The sequence below is a fragment of the Oncorhynchus clarkii genome, chromosome 10, assembly GCF_045791955.1.
Source record: "Oncorhynchus clarkii lewisi isolate Uvic-CL-2024 chromosome 10, UVic_Ocla_1.0, whole genome shotgun sequence".
NCBI classification, from domain to species: domain Eukaryota; kingdom Metazoa; phylum Chordata; class Actinopteri; order Salmoniformes; family Salmonidae; genus Oncorhynchus; species Oncorhynchus clarkii.
This window is the reverse complement of record NC_092156.1, coordinates 61,887,654-61,911,538: the sequence shown is the minus strand read 5'-3', so window position 1 is coordinate 61,911,538 and position 23,885 is coordinate 61,887,654. Positions and strand designations below refer to the sequence as shown.

Sequence of the window (23,885 nt, the reverse complement as noted above, 5' to 3'; positions counted from 1 at the left end):
TTGTCCAAGAGTTGAGGAAAGACTGACTTCGTCACTTGTTTTTATAACAAACAATGTGTAAGGAAATTCCAAATGGCTTGCATAGTAAAATTACACACAGCACTGACACACACACCAGACATACCACCACGGTTCTTTTCACAGTTCCCAGGTCCAGAACAAATTCAAGGAAATGTACTGTATTATACAGAGCCATGATTGCACGGAACTCCATTCAATTTCATATAGCGCAAGTGAACAGCAAACCTGGCTATCAAAAAACAAATAAAGCAACACCTCACGACACAACGCCTCTCTCCCATGTGACCTACTTGTTGTGTGGATGTACTAACGTGTGTGTAACTGATAGATGCACGCTCACGTTAATGTTTTTAAATATATGTAAATTGTCTTTGGTCTGTAATGTCTTTTTCGTTACGTGTCGGACTACAGTAAGACTAACGTTCACCATTGGTGTCGGCTAATGGGGATCCTAATAAAATAAAATCCTCTTCATGATAACTACAGTATCTTTCAAGCGGAGAGCAGACTTGTTTAGAAAGAACAGTGTGTTAGTAAGAATAGAGTAGAAAAGAGTATGACTTTATTCCATCTACATCACCTCAGTAAGGCAAATATTCAACTTTGTTTTGTAAAACACCCCTCATTTTGACTGTCACAGACGACTTCAATGATGGCCGTCTCAGACTGAAGTACGTAGCGAACGATAGAGCAGCGGAATAATTCAGTTTGATTTGTCAGGCAATGACTTGTGTGGCTGGGGAAATCAATTATTGAGTGGGAATGTTTGCTACAACCATTGGAGATGCATAACAATAATACACATAAACGATATGGAAGATGATAGACGGGAGGATGAAAAATATCTGATTAAGGCAAACTCCTACCTACTACCCAGTGCCATGGGAGGGTTATAGGGGAAAGAGGCACAGTAAGGGGTTGTTTTGGACCTCTACCCCAATGAAAGCGACCTCGGGGTCATCTCATCTCACCGACTTGTTATAAAAAGAGGGTGTATTTTGATCACCTATTTTTAGTAAATAAAGGAACAGGTACAACCGGATTGTGTGTGTGTGTGGGGGGGGGTGTTATAAAAAAAGAGGGACATATTTATTATGAATAGAACATGGGCAAAACCAAATTCAGAGGGGGGAGTATAGTGTTGCTCTTCAGTAACATGACAGTGTTTTGGCTATGCTAGCACACCAAACAACAAGTCTGTGTAATGAGAGTTTACCCAGATGCTCAACTGAGGGACTTGATAATCCCCCCCAAAACTCCAGGACATTTCACATGATAACTATAATATTTCAGCTAAATAATAGTTTCCAGATATCTCCTGTGTACATCTCAAGACCCAATGCTATGATTGCTCCCTGTTGTGGACACTCCTATGTCTGATAAGATAACTCAGGAATGAGAAGCTCTTGTAACACAGCTTACACTTGAAGGGCCTCTCCTTGATGTGAATGGTTTGGTGCTTCTTCACATAGGTCGCCTTTGCAAAGCGCTTCCCACACGTGGGGCAGGAGTACGGCTTGTCTTCGTCTGTGCTAATGCTCGGCCTCCCATGTTGTGACCCAATAACACCAGAGAAGGCAGAAGCAGGAACCACCACCCTCAGGTGGTTAGTCTTTGAGCTCCCTCCTTGATCTCTAGACATTGTTTGGGTGTTGTTGGGATTGTGTGCTGCGTTATAGGCTAGGTACCTCTTGTGGTGAACATCCATCCTGACTCTGTCTGTATTGGTGGGGTAACCATGAGGTAACTGAGGAAGGCTAGACCCAGACCCAGGACTTCTATGAACCCAGTCACCAGGCATTAGACAAGACCCTGAAGGTGAAGACAGACTTGCTGCTAGACTATCACCCGGGGGGTCTCCCACCACTCTCTGTAAAGGCTGAAGCTCAGGGTGACCTGCTCTGTTCATTATGGATATTGTGGTGTTTGTATCATAGGAACAGGAGGGTCTATCTCTATCAGCCCCAGGTCCTGCTTCATCCCTGCACTGAGACTGTGAAGAGAAGGGTCTGGGCTGCGGACTGGATTCCTGACTGGAGCCTCTGTCTCTCTGATGACCACCAGGACTGAGGTTGTTCAGTCCACCTGTCCACTGGTTGTGTTCTGTGTGTTGGTGGAGTCTAGGTCCCTCGCAATTCCGTCTCCGTTCCGACTCGGGAAGGAAGATCGATGGCTCCTGATTCAGGGTCCTGATCAGGAGCCAGGGCTTGTGACCAGCCGCTTCAGAGGTCCAGTCTCTCCTGCCAGCAACACCAGATATCAGCAGGTCTTCATGGACTGCAGACTGTAAACACAAATTGTACAGAAGAGCATATCAAAAGTTTATGAAAGAAACTCTTTGAAGTTACACACAAAACATTACATGATAATTATCAAATGTTAACCACAGTCAAGTCCGTCTCGAACACTAATTCAAGTACCTAACAGTATGGAGCCAAAAACTGTCTAAATGAGTTGATTCAAGAATTAAGTATAATGTTTTAGTTCAACTGGTAAGGGAAACTCAGTCCCTGCAATAATACAAAAATAACCAAGTCTGTCAGCACAGAGTCAATTTTGTATTTAATTTCAACAAAATGGTCATACATTCAACTTTGAAGTACAGTATTTTTATTGCACAAAACGATACGTGACAAATATAATAACTTTTCTCACTTAAGGTAACACTTTACTTTTTCTGTAAATCTGGTATCCTCGCTTTGATAAAATACATTTTAGAATACTTTTGAAAAGGTTCAACATTATATTGCACACATCTTCACTATTTCATGTGAAGTAAACACATTTACTCCTAAAACACCAGCATCAAACAACAGGTCAGGGTTGCCACTTTTCAATAGTGAAGCATTTTTACAGACACCATCACACCAACCATCAATCATCTACTCTGCCACATCATACTCATTATTTCCTCAATTCACCTACATTACATATCACTATAATCTATACATGGGCCGTGTGCATTTTCTGCTGGTGTATCCTGAGGTACACTACATGACCAAAAGTATGTGGACACCTGCTCGTCAAACATCTCATTCCGAAATCATGGGCATTAATATGGAGTTGATCCCCTCCTTGCTGCTATAACAGCCTCCACTCTTCTGGGAAGGCTTTCCACTAGATGTTGGAACATTGCTGCGGGGACTGGCTTCCATTCAGCCACAAGCGCATTAGTGAGGTCGGGCACTGATGTTGGGCGATTAGGCCTGGCTTGCAGTAGGTGTTCCAATTCATCCCAAACGTGTTAGATGGGGTTGAGGTCAGGTCTTTGTGCAGGCTAGTCAAGTTCTTCCATACCGATCTTGACAAACCATTTCTGTATGGACCTCACTTTGTGCATTGTCCTGCTGAAACAGGAAAGGGCCCCAAACTGTTGCCACAAAGTTTAGGATGTCATTGTATGCTACATCGTTAAAATTCCCCTTCACTGAAAGTAAGGGGCCTAGCCCGAACCATGAAAAACAGCCCCAGACCATTATTCCTCCTCCACCTAACTTTACAGTTGGCACTACGCATTGGGACAGGTAGCGTTCTCCTGGCATCCACCAAACCCAGATTTGCCGTTGGACTGCCAGATGGTAACGTGTGATTCATTACTCCAGAGAATGCGTTTCCAGTGCACCAGAGTCCAATGGCTGCGAGCTTTACACAACTTCAGCAGACACTTGGCATTGCGCATGGTGATCTTAGGCTTGTGCGCAGCTGCTCGCCATGGAAACCCATTTCATGAATCTTCCAATGGAACAGTTCATGTGCTGACGTTGCTTCCAGAGGATGTTTGAAACTTGGTAGGGAGTGTTGCAACTGAGGACAGATTATTTTTACGCGCTACGTGCTTTCAGCACTCTGCGGCCCCGTTCTGTGAGCTTGTGTAGCCCACTCCTTCACGGCTGATCCGTTGTTGCTACTAGACGTTTCTACATCACAATAAGAGCACTTACAGTTGACAGGGGCAGCTCTAGCTGGGCAGAAATTTGACGATTTGACTTGTTGGAAAGGTGGCATCTTATGACGGTGCCATATTGAAAGTCACTGAGCTTTTCCGTAAGGCCATTCTACTGCCAATGTTTGCCAATGGAGATTGCATGGCTGTGTGCTCAATTTTATACACCTGTCATAACGGGTGTGGCTAAAATAGCCTAATCCACTAATTTGAAGGTGTGTCCACATACTTTTGTATGTATAGTGTAGATCCTCTGAAAACCTGCAGTGCCTACAAGTGAACAGCCTCTCTCTCGTGTGGACCTTCATGTGCATTTTCAGCAGTCGCGCTGATGGGAAAACCTTTCCTCACACTGGGGAAGCCTAAGGGTTTCTCCTGTGTGGACTCCCATTTGCCTCTTCAGGTTGGAGGAGTGTGAAAAACTGTCCTTGCACAGTTGGCAGCCTAACCAGGAAGTGTCTGTGTTGTCGTAGGGTCCATGTTCCTGTTGATAGATCCTATAGAAGGCAGGCTAAAGGCAGCACCTGGTAGGGGGTTAACCTGAGGCGCCATCAGTCTCTCTGAATCACAACTATAGGAGCAGGACAGAGCATCGCTAGCCGAGTCTGTGTCTGTTCTCTCCAGCCGAATACAGACACCTCCCCGTCCCCGCAGACCAAATCTATGCCTCACTCTGGTCTCAGCCAGTCTGTTGTCATGGAGACTATGATAGGCTGTTGTTTTGTGTTCGACTGTCTGTTTCTGGTTGTGGTTAACAGTGTTGTTCCCCAGCCCAGAGTTTAGGATGCTGTCCCATCCACTGACCTCCACTATGTCACCTCTGGTCCTGGCCTGCTCAGTGATGTCGTCCCCCGGGCTATTGACTGCACCCGTCTGGGAATCCAAGATGGCCCCCCAGTCTCCTCTGTTAGCCTCCAGCCAACCACCTGCAGGAAGAGGTCAGAAAATCTTAAAAACATGGAAGATAACTCTGCATAAATGTTTTTATAACATACATTATAATGTGTGTTTTTGTATGTAAACATAAGTTGTATTGATTTAATTTTATGAATAAAGAAAAAAATAATAGCCAGGTGCATCACTATTCCCATTGAAGTATATCTATTATGTTCTGTATATGTATGTCTCCCTTACCTTGCTCCCCCATCTTTAGTCCACTCAGCAGGTCAATGTTCTCTGGTCCATCTTCTATTGTCTCCTCTTTGACTATCAGCAGATCAGGCTTCCCATCCTCCATGTCTACTGACTGTAAGAGATACAGAGTGTGAGGATGTTGGATCAAGAAATCGAATATGAGCACCCTGCTATGGAGCATTTTCTGATTATGCAATGAGGGATTGCTATAAGTACTATGCGAACTTTAGTTGATTTGATACTATGCAAATAACTTGATTACTTGACACTTAATGGTTTGGTCATTCAAAGGCATGGTCCCACACTTAAGACAAAATAAATCAAGACCTGGGGCCATATCCACAAAGCGCTGATCAAGGATCATATGTGTAAATAGGTCTTATTCATTTTTATCTAAAGGAGTTAAACTGATCCTAGATCAGCACTCCCACTCTGAGAGGCTTTGTGGATACGGGCCCTGAACGAATACCATTCAGACAGTAGTTTACAGTGGGCTCACCTCATTGAGACTGTGTGTGGTCCTGTTCTGCTCAACTCGTTCCTTTGTGGGTTCAGGAGGTGGTGTCGTCTGGTTTTCCTCCTCAGGGTTCCCCAGACCCTCCTCATACCCCTCCTCCTTCACCAGCAGCACCTCTGGACCCTCCTCCTCCTGGAAGAGACAGGTGATACAGATTACACAGACATACACTCCCTCAGGTATGTACACACAGATAATAAACACAGTCAACATGGAGTGTTTACCCATCCCCACTATGTTTGAGTCCTGTACTGTAGTCACAGAATGACTTTGTTGCTAAACCCATCATGGTGGACATAAATATGTTGCGGGTAAAAACAAGTCAGATATAAGTCAAAAGTAGCCAACAGACAAACCTGACTAAACTGTTTTGACGTGTACAGTAGGTGTTTGTTAGTGTGCAGGTATATTTATTTATATTTAAGTGTATATTGGTTATAAAGCGCTGTTGTGTGTATGCAGAATAGGGTGAGATCAGATGTGATGTATACTAAAGAGAGTATCAATGAAAGTCTTAGAATGAAAAGTCCCATTTTGTGTTTATTAAACATAAACAAGTGTTGAATACACCATGTGAAAACCACACCAACACGTCTCTCTGCGTGCCTGGCAGACATCTCAGCTTGGATGTCAGCCCACGATCTCAAGTTCAACCTCGACAAGACCGAGCTGCTTATCTTCCCGGGGAAGGCCTGCCCGCTCCAAGACCTCTCCATCACGGTTGAAAACTCCACGGGATAGGCCGTCATTGTAAATAAGAATTTGTTCTTAACTGACTTGCCTAGTTAAATAAAGATTACATTAACATTTTATTTTATAAATAAGTCAGTCTCATCTAAAACAGAGTTGAAAAAAAAAAAAAACGTTTTTTTTTTAAACGCTTTATTATTTCGCTTTTTGGTCTTAATTTAAGGTTAGGGTTAGGCAAAAGTTTAGCATTGTGACAAAGGTTAGGTTTAAAATAACATTTTAATAAAGATACATTTTAGAAATAGGCTGAGTTTCTGACTTTGTGGCTGTGGTAACAACCTAGAATTAGCTTGACCCCGAGTTAGTACCCTGGTGACAGACTGCTTCATCAACAATGGTAAATGTGTGTTATGTTAAAAAAAATACCCGGTTTGATAAGCTGGTAGCTTCATTACTCAGCCAAGTAGATACAAGTAGTAGATCATTTTGGTTGTGAAGTGCATTATCAAAAGCTTTCTCCTCTCTTTATAACAAAATGCAATTAACCCCTTGGCTGTCTATTGTATAACGCTGTCACAGGCCCTCCCAGTCAACCCCACCTCATGATATGAGGAAGTCAATTGTTTATAAGGATTGCCTGCTGCAGTTGTTTGAGAAATGTCCAGTTTGCAGCCGAACAGCCAACATACAGAAGACCAGCAAGGGGACCCTCAACATCACGCAGACATGCGCTCGCTGTGAGCATTCCTATAAATTGAACAGGGAGGACACTTGAATCAGGTTGGTCAAATTTGACCTGGTCAAAACTGTTTAGCCATTTTTTCCCCCCAATTCACCATCATAACCTAGCCTGGTGGAACCAGCCTGATCGCTGCGTTTACCATCTATTTTACGTCACATATATCTGAAGTGAAATAGAAAGACATACTCAGCGATCAGGTTGGTTCCACCACGCTAATCATAACCACTATTGATAATGTAATCAGTGCTCTGTGTGTGTTTGTATCAATGGAGGCTGCGGAGTGGAGGACGACTCATAATAACGGCGCGCGAAAGGAAAGTTTGATGTATTTGATACCATTCAACTTAATCCAGTCCAGCTGTTATCATGAGCCCATCCCGCCAATTAAGGTGCCACCAACCTGATCTACAATGGCAAAGACCTCACCACCAGCGTCACCTCGTTTGCTCAACAACGATTGTCGATAGGTAGACCATAATTAGGCAGGTTTAGTCTGACCTGTTAAAACTTCAACACAGTATGTTTGTCAGATATCACCAAACCTAACGGCCATTGGTAATAGAACAGTGACTGTGTATACGTTGACAGATGCATCTATGGAGCCATCACTTGGAGACTTGCAAGATGATGTGATGGAGTCCTGACCGACAGACGGGCTTGATACTGACGTCTCTGAATGGACAGAGACCTGGCACTCGGCATAAAAATTTTACTAGATACCATTTCATTCAATAATTTAAAAAAGACAATGCAAGGAAAAGTTATCAGTCAATATGGGGAGGGAGAAACTGTGTATTCTGCACCAGGTTCAGGGAACTCCTGTTTTATACGGGACACGACACAGGAAGGTATGACCACTGACATGTTTGCTAAGGCAGCCACATTACCGCCAGACAAAATGCAGATAGGCAGTGTATCTGTATCGGCTGGGAACGACAATGAAAGGTCAACGGTTCACATTGTTATATTAGCAGAATACTGCTTCTTTGGTTTTATTTAAAGTGTTGTTTATTCTACATGGACATGTTACTACATTTGAAAGTTATCAAAATACTTAGTTTAGAATATTTACATAAATTTAGCAATCACATTTTTACACTGTAGGCTACTGACCTATTCAAAGCTTCCTCCGGCATCTCACCATACATCTATCATCTGCCTGTAGTTGTTGTACTCAACAAGCAGGAGGTTTGTTTGTTGTGACTGGGGGGGGGGGGGGCTGCTGCAGTCAAAGTTCTGACATATGAGTGTGTCTTGGTGGTGGCAAGGACAAACACAAGAAACACCCACATTAAACCACACCCCCCCAAGCCATCTCAAGTATGGCTTCCGTCATGGCCGACAGCATTTCTTGAGGAGCAAGTTAAAAAACGACGCCAAATCAGCAGCTGCAATTCCCCCTGAATGTTGAGCCCTGATTTACTACGACTTTGATACTTGGTTCTCACCCAGCCATCTTAAGATGAATGCACTGATTGTAAGTCGCTCTGGATAAGAGCATCTGCTAAATGACTAAAATGTAAATGAAATGTCTCAACTAAAACTCTGCACAAACTTGATATCTCCATTTATTTTTTAATTAAAAAGTATCTTGGGGTAAAAAATTAAGTAATTGAACGGAAGTAATGAAACAGGCATTTGTGAACATCATATAGCAGAGTACAAAAATAATATGTAACAGTCTCTTTAGGCTTCTACACTGTGTACAAAACATTAGGAATACTCATTATTTCCTTGACAGACTGACCAGGTGACGCCAGGTGAGAGCTATGACCACTTATTGAAGTCACTTGTTAAATCCACATCAATCAGTGTAGATGAAGGGGAGGAGACAGGTCAAAGAAGGATTTTTAAGCCTTGAGACAATTGAGACATGGATTGTGTAGGTGTGCCATTGAGGGTTAATGGGAAAGACGAATTGAGGCTGTTCTGAGGGCAAAAGGAGGTGCAACTCAATATTAGGAAGGTGTTCCTAATGTTTTGTACACTTAGTGTATATGCCTTATGTATCAAAATGTCTGTATGCAATTATCTACCCAGGAATAGTCAACACTGAAATCTGTTACTCTTGTTATTCCAAATGCGTTTGTAGATCTTTAAAAAAAAAAGTATCTTCTTTATGCAGGGTTTGATCTAAACATCACAAGCTATCGAGTGGAATGATTCTTTTCTATGTTATAGAGTAGAATGTTTTTTCTGCTGGTGTATCCTGAGATAGCTCCTTTCTGAGAACCTCTTCCCACAGTGCGTACAGGCGAACGGTCTTTCTCCCATGTGGACCTTCAGGTGCATCTTCAGGTTGCCAGCCAGGGAGAACCTCTTCTCACACTGGGGGCAGCTGAATGGTTTCTCCCCTGTGTGGACCCTCTGGTGCCTCTTCAGATCACCAGACTGGGAGAACCTCTTCTCACACTGGCTACAGCTGAAGGGTTTCATCCCTGTGTGGACCCTCTGATGGATCTCCACCTTCTGGGGGCAGCTGAAGCCTTTGTTGCAGAACTTACAGAGGAACACCTTCTCTTGACTATTGTCTGATGTCGGTCCCCCTCCCCACGCCCTTTGGTCCTCTGAGTTCAATACCTGATCGAAAAGGACACAGCCGTGTGAATCGGAAGGTGCCATTGATGTGGACACTGGGTCGCTTTCCCTGAAAGAGTGTAAAGGGGAGTTGGTGGCAACAATATGATTTGTCTCTAAGATTCCCCTGTAATCTAAGAAATCTCTGCCTTGTGAGTGTTCTTCTAAGTGAGTCTCGTCTACATTCCATGTCAGAGGAGCGTCGCCCTCCACTTTCACAGTTACATCATCTACCACTGTAACCTCTCCTTTCTTATCTTGGCACCCTTCAGAGTATACACTACTACTGTACCCGTTCCAGTAACCTCTAGACAGAGCAGTCGGTCTCTCTAAACCCATGGGCATGTTGCCAAGGTCCATCTCTGTAGTGTAAGAACAAGACGGATCATCACCGCCAGAGTCTAACGTGTCACCAAGGGAGTAAACCATCCTCTGGCTCTGGTGAAATACCGGTAAATACTCTGAGCCAGGAGCAGGAGGACAGCCCAGTTTCCCAAGTCTGTCTGGGTCTGATCTGTGATCAGATCCTGTTGGTAATAGCCTGTGTGTTACAGTTAAAGTCTCGGCGTCTCTCTCTGACTTGAGGACGGTGTTCGGCGCTCCACTGACCTCCGTGATGCTACGTCCAGTCCTGGGCTGGGGTGAGCTGGCGGTGGTGAGGTCCACCGTGGCTTCAGGTGGTGCCACTGTAGCCACTGCTCTAGTTTGGGTGTCTCTGCTGTGTTGTGGGTCCTCTCCTTCAGTCCTCTCCTGCTTGACCAGAGACGATCCTTCAGGACCTGCAGCCTCTGAATCTGCAGACTGACACAAAATAGGAGGTTATTACCGGTACATGATTTGAATAGGATAACAATGTCATAGGGAAGTCTCACAAGCTCCCCTATGGCAGATAAATTAGGATGTACATGTAAGCAAATTGGGATATGGGATATGTATATGTGGGATATGTTCCAGGATTCATCTGATAGCATTTAGGAGTTTGACACATTAGGCACGGGATTCATCTATAAGTGTATAGACGAAGTAGACCCCACAGTGATCATACGAACGTATCCAAACCCGCCAAAAAACATTGATTAAATGCAATATCTGCGCTGGGATAAAGGCTAGAACTACTTCTTACATGGAATGGGACACAGACATGGACACACACAAGAAAGCACACTATGAGCTTGGAGGAGATTAAAAGGACAACATTGGAGGAAGGTGGAATCCTATTCCACCGGCTCTGATGCTCGTCGTATGTGGCAGGGCTTGCAGATGATAACAGATTACAAAGGGAAACCCAGCTGTTAGACACCCAGTGATGCAGAACTTCCAAACGAGCTAAATACCTTTTATGCTCACTTCGAGGAATACAACACTGAGTCTTTTGTGAAAGCCCCAGTTGTTCCGGATGACTGTAATCTCGCTCTTTGTGGCTGATGTGAGTAAATCTTTTAAACAGGTCAACACTCACAAGGCCTCCGGGCCAAATGGAATCTTCTCAAAGCATGCGCAGACCAGCTTGCAAGTGCCTTCTGACATTTTCAATCCCAGTCTGTAATCCCAACATGTTTCAAGCTGACCACTATTGTCTCTGTTCTCAAGAACTCCAAGGTTACCTGCCTAAATGACTATCGCCCAGTAGCACTCACACCTGTAATCATGAATTGCTTTAAAAGGCTGGTCATGACACACAAACACCATCATCCCAGACCACATGGACCCACTTAAATTCGCATACTGCTCCAACAGATCCACAGATGACGCAATCTCAATGGCACTTCACACTGACCTCTCCCCCCTGAACAAGAGGGGAAATAAGTATCTGAGAATGCGGTTCATGAACGCCGAGCTGTAGTCTAACACCATAGTCCCCTCCAAGCTAATCCCAAAGCTGGGGACCCTGGGACTAGAGGCCTTCATTGGTCCAAAAAGTTGGACCCATTCCAAATTGGACCTGGGGCTTTTCCATCCAGACCGGATATGCATAATTTATTTTTCAATATAGAGGCCCGTTCCGAACTAATAGCTGCCATAGGTTATTTATCATGCAATAGGATTTTGTAGTGGCTACCTGTCTTGCATCAAACCGGGAGAAGCTAGTTAAGCTAGCTTTGCCCCACCCACACAGAGAGACTATGACTGTAACCTATTGCCGTTTTGATGACTTATGTTTGGCCAACAACAAGTCACATGCGCCACTATTGTGAAAAGCTAAAATGCATACATTTCGCTCTCTCTCTACCGCAGTAGTCGCGTTCGGATCCTTCCGGACAAGTCAGTTAAAATTACACATACCCAAGACAATTTCAGATCCGACCCAGACCAGTGACATTATTTAGAATTCTGGATCCGGAACCGCTCGGGAATTCAGGTACCGGTGGATCCGTGAAGACCTCTACCTGGAACTGGACACTTTCCTCTGCAACTGGATCCTGGCCTTCCTGACGGGCCGGTACCATGTGGTGAGGGTAGGCAACAACACCTCTGCCACTCTGACCCTCAACACGGGGCTTCTCATAGGTGTGTGCTTAGTCCCCTCCTGTACTCCCTGTTCACGACTCCAACACCATCATCAAGTTCGCTGACGGCACGGCGGTGATAGGCCTTTGTGGTGCTAGGACAACAACATCTCCCTCAATGTCAGTAAAACCAAGGAACTGATATTGGACTACAGGAGAAAGAGGGTAGAGCAAAGCCTCCAGCCACCCAAGCCATAGTCTGTAAACGGTACCAGAGCATCGACACTGTAGCTTCTACCCCCAAGCCACAAGACTGCTAAATAACCATAAGAGTGCTAAATAACCATAAGAGTGCAAAATAGTTAATTAATTGGTTACCGGACTATCTGCACTGACCCTTACACGTGGTCTGCCACTGCGAGGATGATCAGCTGTCCATCCTGTCTCCCTGTAGCGCTGTCTTAGGCGTCTCACAGTACGGACATTGCAATTTATTGCCCTGGCCACATGTGCAGTCCTCATGCCTCCATGCAGCTTGCCTAAGGCACGTTCACGCAGATGAGCAGGGACTCTGGGCATCTTTCTTTTGGTGTTTTTCAGAGTCAGTAGAATGGCCTCTTTAGTGTCCTAAGTTTTCATAATTGTGACCTTAATTGCCTACCGTCTGTAAGCTGTTAGTGTCTTAACGACCGTTCCACGGGTGCATGTTCATGAATTGTTTCTGGTTCATTGAACAAGCATGGGAAACAGTGTTTACACCCTTTACAATGAAGATCTGTGAAGTTATTTGGATATTTACAAAATATCGTTGAAAGACAGGGTCCTGAAAAAGGGAAGTTTCTTTTTTTGTTTAGCTCCATTCTAGTATATTGTGTTCCTCGTGTGTTACTATTTTCATGGTGAAGTCTACACCCGTTGTATTCGGCGCATGTGGCAAATAAAATGTTATTTGATTTTAATAGCTGAGTGGACCATTTCTGAAATAAAACGGGACACATTTGATGTACTGTAATTTCTAATGTTACACTATGACACTAACCTCTATCACAATAACATGCTGGGTTGAGGTTCCAATCCCCTCATCTATGGCTATGGGTTGGTCATCTCTCCACACATTGGGTCCCGCTGGCTTCACAATGCTCCTGTGGCCTACAGTGAGATGTCCTTCGCCTGAGAGAGTGATTGGGGGAAAAGAGGTGGTTAGGTACTGTCAATGCTCAACACTATATTGTACACTATTGACACTGTTTACAATTGGCAAGGATGCAGGGTATGCAAGGTAACACTTCTCATAACTTCTTGATATACTATTTATTGATTCATTATGTTCCTATTTATTGATTAATTATGTTCCTATTTATTGATTCATTATGTTCCTATTTATTGATTCATTATGTTCCTATTTATTGATTCATTATGCATCACATTGTTTTTTATTGAGTATGACAATAAGACATTCAGTAAATCAGAATCTGGTTATAATATGATACTGGCAGTGCCCGAAATCTGGCTTGCCTACTACTTACTTAAACTGCATACTGTGTACTAATCATACTATATATTACTTAGAATGTGCTGTTTAGTAATAACGTATGCCCTAAACAACAAATACCAATATACTAGGCTCATCCATACCGACAATGCTTCATCTAATTTGCAATTGCGCTGTTCTGTGCAATTCGTTCATTTTGGTAGCACCTCCCATATTTGAATATCAGCTATTTTTGCCTACTATTCAGTGATGTAAAAAAATATAAATTGTAAAGTACAGATACCCCCAAAAACTACTTAATTTTAAGTACTTTAAAACTTTACCTTTTTACTTCACTACATTACTAAAGAAAATTGTGTAATTTTTACTCAATACATTTTTCCTTGACACCCAAAATTATTGGTTACATTTTGAATGCTTAGCAGGATAGGAAAATGGTATATTTCACAACATTATCAAGAGAACATCGCTACTGCCTCTTATCTGGCAGACTCACTAAATACATGCATATCTTGTAAATTGTCTGAGGGTTGCAGCATGCCCATCCGTAAATTTAAGGGGGGAAAAAATGGTGTCGTCTGGTTTGCTTAATAAGGAATTTGAAATTATTTATACTTTTACTTTTGATATTTAAAACCAAATACTTTTAGAGACTTTTACTGGGTGACTTTCACTTGAGTCATTTTCTATTAAGGTATCTTTACTTCTACTCGGGTATGACAATTGGGTACTTTTTCCACCACTGCTACTATTTATAGGTGACGCGATAAACAATGGACGCTATGCGAGAATTCTATACTGAATAAAAATATAAAAAAACGCAACATGCAACAATTTCAAAGATTTTACTGATTTTACAGTTCATATAAGGAAATCAGTAAATTGAAATAATTAATTTGGCTCTAATCTATGGATTTCACATGACTGGGAATAAAGATACGCATCTGTCAGTCTCTGATCTGCAGAGGCTGTACTGTGCAATCCGGGAATTTTGTGATTGATGGTTTTATTATTTCAAGTGTAAACTACCAGAATTCAGTGGCTACAGACATACAAATTGATAAAGGCTAAATACCTGTGAATTTAAAATGTGTCCCATCTATCTTGCTGTGCAGGTGGCTAGCAGGAAGCTCACTCTGTTTCAGCCTAGGCTAATTATTTGCTGAAAATGGTGCAGTTTACCCTCCCATCACTCTATTAACTCATCAAGACCCAACATAACATTACAATGTAACCCAACTCAGGTGTAGCCCTACCTTAGAAGTAAGCTGTGTTTTTAGACTAGTATTGCAACCTTCTACATTCAGACTTATTGAGAAATGTGTGTCTATGTTAGGCTGTGTGTGTGGCTGGGGAAGTTTGTGTCTGTGTGGGCTGTGTATGCAGGTGGCACGGCACAGCTTTGGGCATATTATTGGGCACTCTAGGCCTAATCAGTTTGACCTAATCAGTTAGGCTACTGAATAGAACATACCTGTGCTATATAGACTCAATCTTACTAATTGGTAAATAGTTAACCTGACTTTTGTTCAGGATTATGTAATCCCCATTATATGTACTCCTAAAACCCTGGTGTGTGTGCGTGGCAGCTTACCCTATAGTGTAAGCATTCTTAAATACTAAACGCACAGCACACTATGTATTCTATCTTCTTTATTCTCCAGGACATATATAACCTGTTACCAATGCTGCTACTGTTCGTCATGTTTGCACTGTTACTGTACACTTGACCATTTCAAATCAAATCAGTTTGTCACGTGCGCCGAATCCAACAGGTGTAATAGACCTTACAGTGAAATGCTTACTTACAGGCTCTAACCAATGGTGCGAAAAAAAAGGTGTGTGTCTGTGTAGGTAAGTAAAGAAATAAAACAACAGTAAAAAGACATCTGAAAAAAGAGTAGCAAGGCTATATACAGACACCTGTTAGTCAGACTTATTGAGGTAGTATGTACATGTAGGTGTCGTTAAAGTGACAATGCATATATGATGAACAGCGAGTAGCAGAAGCGTAAAAAGAGGGGTTGGCAGGTGGTGGGACACAATGCAGATAGCCCAGTTAGCCAATGTGCGGGAGCACTGGTTGGTCGGGCCAATTTAGGTAGCATGTACATTAATTTTTAGTTAAAGTGACTATGCATATAAGACAAACAGAGTAGCAGCAGCGTAAAAGAGGGGTTGGGGGCACACAATGAAAATAGTCCAGGTAACCATTTGAAAATAGTCCAGGTACCCAGGAATCTTATGGCTTGGGGGTAAAAACTGTTGAGAAGCCTTTTTGTCCTAGACTTGGCTCTCCGGTACCGCTTGCCATGTGGTAGTAGAGAGAACAGTCTATGACTGGGGGGGCTGGGATCTTTGACCATTTTTAGGGCCTTTCTCTGACACCGCATGGTGTAGAGGTCCTGGATGGCAGGCAGCTTTGCCCCAGTGATGTACTGGGCCGTACGCACTACCCTCTGAAGTGCCTTGCGGTCGGAGGCAGAGCAATTGCCGTACCAGGCAGTGATGCAACCGCTCAGGATGCTCTTGATGTTGCAGCTGTAGAACCTTTTGAGGATCTCAGGACCCGTGCAAAATCTTTTTCGTTTCCTGAGGGGGAATAGGCTTTGTCGTGCCCTCTTCACGACTGTCTGTATGTGTTTGGACCAATCTAGTTTGTTGTTGATGTGGACACCAAGGAATTTGAAGCTCTCAACCTGCTCCACTACAGCCCCGTCGATGAGAATGGGGACGTGCTCCTTTTCCTGTAGTCCACAATCATCTCCTTAGTCTTGATTACGTTGAGGGGCAGGTTGTTACTCTGGCACCACCCGGCCAGATCTCTGACCTCCTCCCTATAGGCTGTCTCATCGTTGTCGGTGATCAGGCCTACCACTGTTGTGTCGTCAGCAAACTTAATGATGGTGTTGGAATCGTGCCTGGCCATGCAGTCGTGGGTGAACATCCCTGGGGAGCTCCAGTGTTGAGGCTCAGCGTGGCAGATGTGTTGCTACCTACCCTCACCACCTGGGGGCAGCCTGTCAGGAAGTCCAGGATCCAGAGGGAGGTGTTTAGTCCCAGGATCCTTAGCTTGGTGATGAGCCTTGAGGGTACTATGGTGTTGAACGCTGAGCTGTAGTCAATGAACAGCATTCTCACATAGGTGTTCCTTTTGTCCAGGTGTGAAAGGGCAGTGTGGAGTGCAATAGCGATTTCATCATCTGTGGATCTGTTTTGGCGGTATGCAAATTGGAGTGGGTCTTGGGTTTCTGGGATAATGGTGTTGATGTGAGCCATTACCAGACTTTCAAAGCACTTCATGGCTACGGACGTGAGTGCTACGGGCGTGAGTGCTACGGGTTAGTAAGGAATTCCCCACACCTGGTTGTCTAGGCCTTAATTGAAACCCCTGGACTAGGAATTGACCTTTTTCGATTACTTGGAAAATACGACATTCTAGCAATGACAACTCCTATCCTCGTGAAATAAAGTGTTCTGTGTTCCTGAGAAGCTTCTCAATAACATGGAATACAAAGTATAACACCAGAAACAGTTTCATTTTGACCTCTAACACTCTACTATCTAGAACGCAATAATGGGTATTCTGAAAAATGGCCATTGTGTCTGCAATAATATTTTTTCTTTCTTTTAACCAAGCAGGTCAATTTAAGGTCAAATAAATAAAATATTACAAGATAGCTTAATAATCAGGGTAAGTATTGTATACTATCCAAAAACTGACTAAGACCCAATTCTGGGTAACACATCTGAACAACATGCCCAGAAAATAACCGAACAACAGGCACCTCAGCCTTCTCCAAAAAAGTACCTCTTGCCATTCCTCTGTATCGGTCGAGGATCTTGACACTACTGGGACGACTGGTGAGGACGCGCTCGCGTATTGTCCTCTCTGCGCGCTCCCGTGACACCTTCAGTTCCAGTAGCTGTAGTTTCCTGCGCAATCCCCTGTTTTCTTTCTGGCTTTGAGACATTTCCAAACGAAACACTGCATAGTCGTCGTCTACGAGTTTACAGATCTCTGCCACGGCTGCATTCGCTAGCACCTCCATGATGGAGGCTATTTGAGTGTGAAAAACCATATCGTTAGCCATTGTTTACTAGTATCGTTAGCAGCTAGCTGGCGTTACCTAGAAAACATCAACCAAGTCCCGTCTCCAAACGCGAATTAAAGACTACCCGAGTTAAGTACGTGTTGTTTTGCAGTTAAAATGAATCGCATTGAGTTTCAGGGTGTTAATAAATGTCTAAAAAATAAAAACGCTAACGTGGAAATTGTTCTTGATCACTACTCACTTCCGCTTATTACTTATTTACATTTGTATTGACGCAACCAACTGAAAGGTGCATACACCGCCACCTACTGTACTGGAGTGTGAGACCGTCCTCCAATTATTCTCTTCACTAAACCTGAGCTGTGTTCGAATACTCATACTAACCGTACTATTTGTGACGTGAATTGAGTATATAGTATGCTTTTTGGTAATAGTGTGGATATAGTTTCTATGCAAAAAGTTATCGGATGATATACTAAATTTGACAAAATACGAGGTGGACACTTTTTCCGTGCTTTTAGGGCCGATAATGCATTTTTTTCCGAAAATGGGCGTGGTTTCAGAAAGTTTTCAGATTTGAAGAAAATGGCGAAAAATATAAATTGAGCAATTCAATGTAATGACTTTTCAAATAAGTTACGTTACAGGTTATGTTAGCTACACTATTCTTACACACCGCATAGAATTACAGTAACCGGTATGTTAGCTAGGTACCTAACGTTAGTTGGCTACTAATACATTGAACTTGCCAGGCAGTATTATTAACTATCTGCTATCTAATTACCCAACGTTTATTGACTTGATTATTCACATTGTTCTTAGCTAAGTGGTATATTCGTTTCAATCGTCATTGTTCATTCTGGCTATCTACTCCGATTTCAAGCAGAATAACTGATGAGTGAGAGTGAGGTGTTCTCTGTTTCATTTGTTTCTGGAAGTAGCTAGCCAACATTAGCTAGTTAACTTGGGTGCTTGACTACTGTTTGAACGCTCGGATCAACACGACTTCTCGGCCAGATCATGCTCCGAATTTATGAACTGACAACACTCTGGATTTACAAACGCCCTGACCGCACTCTGGCACTCCAGATTGAATTTACAAACACAACCCAAAATCATAAAATGTTTAGCTAGTTATTTGTTATGCTAACAAGCTAGCAAGGGCTTGCATAGCAACAACATCAACTTCCGGTAGACAGGCAAAGCTCTAGTAAACTCAACTGAAATGACAGTTCGTTTACAGTATACTAAAATTAACGAATAGCATACAGTATGTAGTATATCGTCATTAAGTATATAGTATACACTATTTTAGTATGGATATTCAAATACAGATCTGGATTTATTTCTTGTAAAAATATGTTTTTAACTTGAATCCCTTTTCTCCCCAATTTCACGGTATCCAATTGGTAGTTACAGTCTCGTCTCATCACTGCAACTCCCGTACGGACTCGGGAGAGGCGAAGGTCAAGAGCCGTGCGTCCTCCGAAACACAACCCAGACAAGCTGCACTGCTTCTTGACACAATGATCGCTTAACCTGGAAGCCAGCCGCACCAACGTGTCGGACCTGGACCGACACATGAGTCGCTAGTGCGCGATAGGACAAGAACATCCCTGCCGGCCAAACCCTTACCTAACCCGGCCGACGCTGGGCTAATTGTGCGCCACCCCATGGGTCTCACGGTCGCGGCCGGCTGCGACAGAGCCTGGACTCGAACCAGAATCTCTAGTGCTCCAGCTAGCGATGCAGTGCCTTAGACCCTCCCATACAGATTTATTTGAAAAAATGTCTTCCCTTACTATTCATCCCATTGCCTCTGCCAGCAATGTAACCCATTTTCCCTAATCAATATGTACATTTCTCTAATTAACTGCACCTGTATATCCACAATATTATTTTTCACTGCTTTCTTTGCTATTATATCTACTATATAGTTTTAACTAACTTCTGTATGAGTAGGAATGCAACAAAACTGAACAACAGCGTCATTACTTCTACAAATGAATCCTCTCGTTTTGATTTTCCAGATCTTAAACGACACAAAACTGATGCAGAGTCCAAACAAATTACTACTCTTGGTTGCACCTCCTCTATCCATTGCAATACATCAATCACAACCATTTCTGTTGAATATACAAATAAATTACTTTATTTTCTTCAATCAGGCTAAGATCAACATATGGTATTGTATAAAACCACAGTGGCACATGTCCTATTGTCACAGATGGCTCTATAAAAAAGGGCTCTATAAAAAAGGTCCCCGTGTCTATATTCATCAAACCCCTTTCCGAATCTCAGGGGCTCCCTCTTTTGATATTGTTTTCCAATACTGCCAGCGTAGTATCTACATGTTATCAACCTCTTAAGGATTTTCACCTAAAATGAGATACCCAAATCTGACTGCCTGTAGCTCAGGACCTGAAGTAAGGATATGCATATTTGTGATACCATTTGAAAGGAAACACTTTGAAGTTTGTGGAAATGTTAAATTAATGTAGGAGAATATAACACATCTGGTAAAAAAAAGTTTTTTGTTTTGTTTGTACCATCATCTTTGAAATGCAAGAGAAAAGCCATCATGTATTATTCCAGCCCAGGCACAATTTAGATTTTGGCCACTAGATGGCAGCAGTGTATGTGCAAAGTTTTAGACGGATCCAATGAACCATTGCATTTGTTCAACATTTTGTATCAAGAATGCCCAAATGTGCATAATTGGTTTATTAATACATTTAAGTTCATAACTGCACTCTCCTCAAACAATAGCATGGTACTCTTTCACTGTAATAAATCTACTGTAAATAGGACAGTGCAGTTAGATTAACAAGAATTTAAGCTTTCTGCCAATATCAGATATGTCCAGAGAAATGTTCTTGTTACTTACAACTTCATGCTAATCACATTAGCCTACGTTAGCTCAACCTCTACAGGACCCACCGATCCTGTAGAGGTTAACTCGTCTAAGGGATAGTGGTATTTCTCAATAATATACTTGTAAAGCCTCTACCGGTGTAGTTTTAAAAAGGCACCATCATACATACTGCGTGCCCTTGCTTGCATCAAAGCGCAACAGCAATGTAATAGCCACTGAACCATATACAAAGCACCCATAGTTAGACGATCTGATCAAAGTATGATAAATATTCACTAAAGATTAGCGTTAGCGATGACTGGAAGTCTATGGGTATCTACTAGCGGATACAGATAGCGCAATGACTGGAGGTCTATGGGTAACGCTAATTTGCATTGGTTCGCAAAACTACCTCTAACTTCATACTGAACAGAGACATAGAAATGGTATCCACAAGTTCCTCTGATGCTGGGGAAGTAGATAAAGTGCCCCATAGCTGAACTCCATGCTAGGTAAAGCTCCGCCTTATCTCAGTTCACTGGTTACGATGGCAACACCCATCCGTAGCACGCGCTCCAGCAGGTGTATCTCACTGATCATCCCTAAAGCCAACACCTCATTTGGCCGCCTTTCGTTCCAGTTCTCTGCTGCCTGTGACTGGAACGAATTGCAAAAATCGCTGAAGTTGGAGACTTTTATCTCCCTCACCAACTTCAAACATCTGCTATCTGAGCAGCTAACCGATCGCTGCAGCTGTACATAGTCTATTGGTAAATAGCCCACCCATTTTCACCTACCTCATCCCCATACTGTTTTTATTTATTTATTTTTCTGCTCTTTTGCACACCAACCTGTACATAACCATCTGATCATTTATCACTCCAGTGTTAATCTGCATAATTGTAATTATTTGCCTACCTTCTCATGCCTTTTGCACACAATGTATATATAGACTCCCCTTTTTTCTACTGTGTTATTGACTTGTTAATTGTTTACTCCATGTGTAACTCTGTGTTGTCTGTTCACACTGCTATGCCTTATCTTGGCCAGGTCGCAGTTGCAAATGAGAACTTGTTCTCAACTAGCCTACCTGGTTAAATAAAGGTGAAATAAAAAAATAAAATAAAAATAAATAAAAAAACTCCGGAAGTATCCCTTTATCCTTAAAGGAAAACTCCACCCAAAAATAATATTTTGGTATTTGCTTTATTAGTCCATTGTTGACATAGTCCTAAAAGATTTTGCTTGTCAGCAATCAAAATGATCAAGTTTTGTAACTTTCAAAATACAGAAATCATCCCTGTATAATGCATTTTGCAAACGTAAGAATCTCTGGATTAACTATCCAATGTTAGCTAAATGTTCTTTAAATGGACAATTCTGTGAAATGTCTGTTGGAAGTTTTAAATTTACACAATACCTGTTAGCAATGGTATCAGCTAGAGATGACATGCAGGAGCTTGCAGGGATTTGTAGTTTTGCATGTCTACTTTGATGCTAATTAGCATTTTCGAATCAGAGTAAATAGAGCCGAATATATTGATAAAAGTTACCTTATCTGAGAGAAATGTACATGGTTATCATGCCAGGGGAAGCCTACACTGGAAGCCCTTAATTTAAGTGTTTCTAAAAGACCCTATGGGGAAAATGGTGGACAAACAATTGGAACCATTTCCCTGTTTGACCTCTAGGTTTTATGGGTATTATGACACCTCCACTTTGGGGCTCTATAGTCTCAAGGCTTAAAAATCCTTATTTAGCCCGTCTCCTCCCCATCATGTACACTGATTGAAGTGGATTTAACATGTGACATCAATAAGGGATCATAGCTTTCACCTGGTCAGTTGCATTGAAAGAGCAGGTGTTCCCAATGTTTTGTACACTCAGTGTGCATGGGCTGTGTGCTTTTTCTGCTGATGTAGCCAAATGTATCTCCTCTCTGAGAACCTCTTTCTGCATGCATACAGGCGAGTAGTCTTTCTCCAGTGTGGACCTTCAGGTGCATCTTCAACGGGTACTGGCGGGAGAACCTCTTCTCAAACTGGGGGCAGCTGTAGGAATGCTCCATGTAGACCCTCTGGTGCCTCGTCAGGGTGCCAGCCTCAAATCCAATTAAATTGTATTTGTCACATGCGTCGAATACTAAAGGTGTTGACCTTACAGTGAAACGCTTACTTACAAGCCCTTAACCAACAATACTGTTAAGAAAAATAAGAGTTAAGAAAATATTTACTAAATAAATTTACCTTACAACCTTATTCTAAAAATGACTACAGATATTTTTCCCTCAATCCACACAATACCCCATAATGAGAAAGAAAAAAACTGTTTTTTATATCACATTTACATAAGTATTCATAACCCTTTACTCAGTACTTTGTTTAAAGCACCTTTGTTAGCGATTGCAGCATCGACTCGTATTGGGTATGACACTACAAGCTTGGCACACCTGTATTTGGGGGGTTTCTCCCATTCTTCTCTGCAGATCCTCTCAAGCGTTGCTGCACAGCTATTTTCAGATCTCTCCAGAGATGTTAGATTGGGTTCAAGTCCGGGCTCTGGCTGGGACACTCAAAGACATTCAGAGACTTGTCCCGAAGCCACTCCAGCGTTGTCTTGGTTGTGTGCTTAGGGTCGTTGTCCTGTTGGAAGGTGAACCTTCGCCCCAGTCTCAGGTCCTGAGTGCCCTGAAGCAGGTTTTCATCAAGGATCGCTCTGCACTTTGCTTTGTTCATCATTGCCTCAATCCTGACTAATCTCCCATTCCCTGCCGCTAAAAAACATGCCCACAGCATGATGCTGCCACCAACACGCTTCATCGTAAAGATGGTGCCAGATTTCCTCCAGAGGTGATGCTTGGCATTCAGGCCAAAGAGTTCAATCTTGGTTTCATCTGGCCAGAGAGTCCTTTAGGTACCTTTTGGCAAACTCCAAGCAGGCTGTCATGTGCCTTTTACTGAGGAGTGGTTTCTGTCTGGCCACTCTACTATAAAGGCCTCATTGGTGAAGTGCTGCAAAGATGGTTGCCCTTCTGGAAGGTTCTCCCATCTCCACAGAGGAATTCTGGAGCTCTGTCAGAGTGACCATCGGGTTCTTGGTCCCCTTCATGATCAAGGCCCTTCTCCCCCTGATTGCTCTGGCCGGGCGCCCAGCTCTAGGAAGAGTCTTGGCGGTTCCAAACTTCTTCCAGTTAAGAATGATGGAGGCCACTGTGTTCTTGGGGACCTTCAATGCTGCAGACATTTTGCTACCCTTCTCCAGATTTGCGCCAACACAATTCTGTCTCGGAGCTCTACGGACAATTCCTTCGACATCATGGCTTGGTTTTTGCTCTGACGTACACTGTCAACCGTGGGACCTTATATAAACAGATGCGTGCCTTTCCAAATCATGTCCAATCAACTGAATTGACC

The 23,885-nt window shown here is 42.8% G+C and overlaps 3 protein-coding genes across 3 annotated transcripts in view; 1 reads left to right on the top strand and 2 right to left on the bottom strand.

Moving 5' to 3' along the window:
* Window positions 1–23,885, top strand: part of LOC139418939 (zinc finger protein 282-like) — a 189,983-nt gene that overhangs the window by 110,533 nt on the left and 55,565 nt on the right. The window lies entirely within an intron of this gene.
* The window catches only part of LOC139418947 (uncharacterized), a 349,701-nt gene that overhangs the window by 300,527 nt on the left and 25,289 nt on the right, over window positions 1–23,885 (bottom strand). The window lies entirely within an intron of this gene.
* On the bottom strand, window positions 562–17,857 carry LOC139418935 (uncharacterized). The gene is made up of 7 exons (XM_071168723.1): window positions 17,375–17,857; window positions 13,111–13,241; window positions 10,234–10,425; window positions 5,598–5,747; window positions 5,099–5,210; window positions 4,769–4,890; window positions 562–2,305 (listed from the first exon to the last, which is right to left on the bottom strand). Exons 1-7 carry the CDS (start codon window positions 17,655–17,657, stop codon window positions 1,364–1,366), a joined length of 1,932 nt encoding a protein of 643 aa, XP_071024824.1. The 5' UTR covers window positions 17,658–17,857; the 3' UTR covers window positions 562–1,363.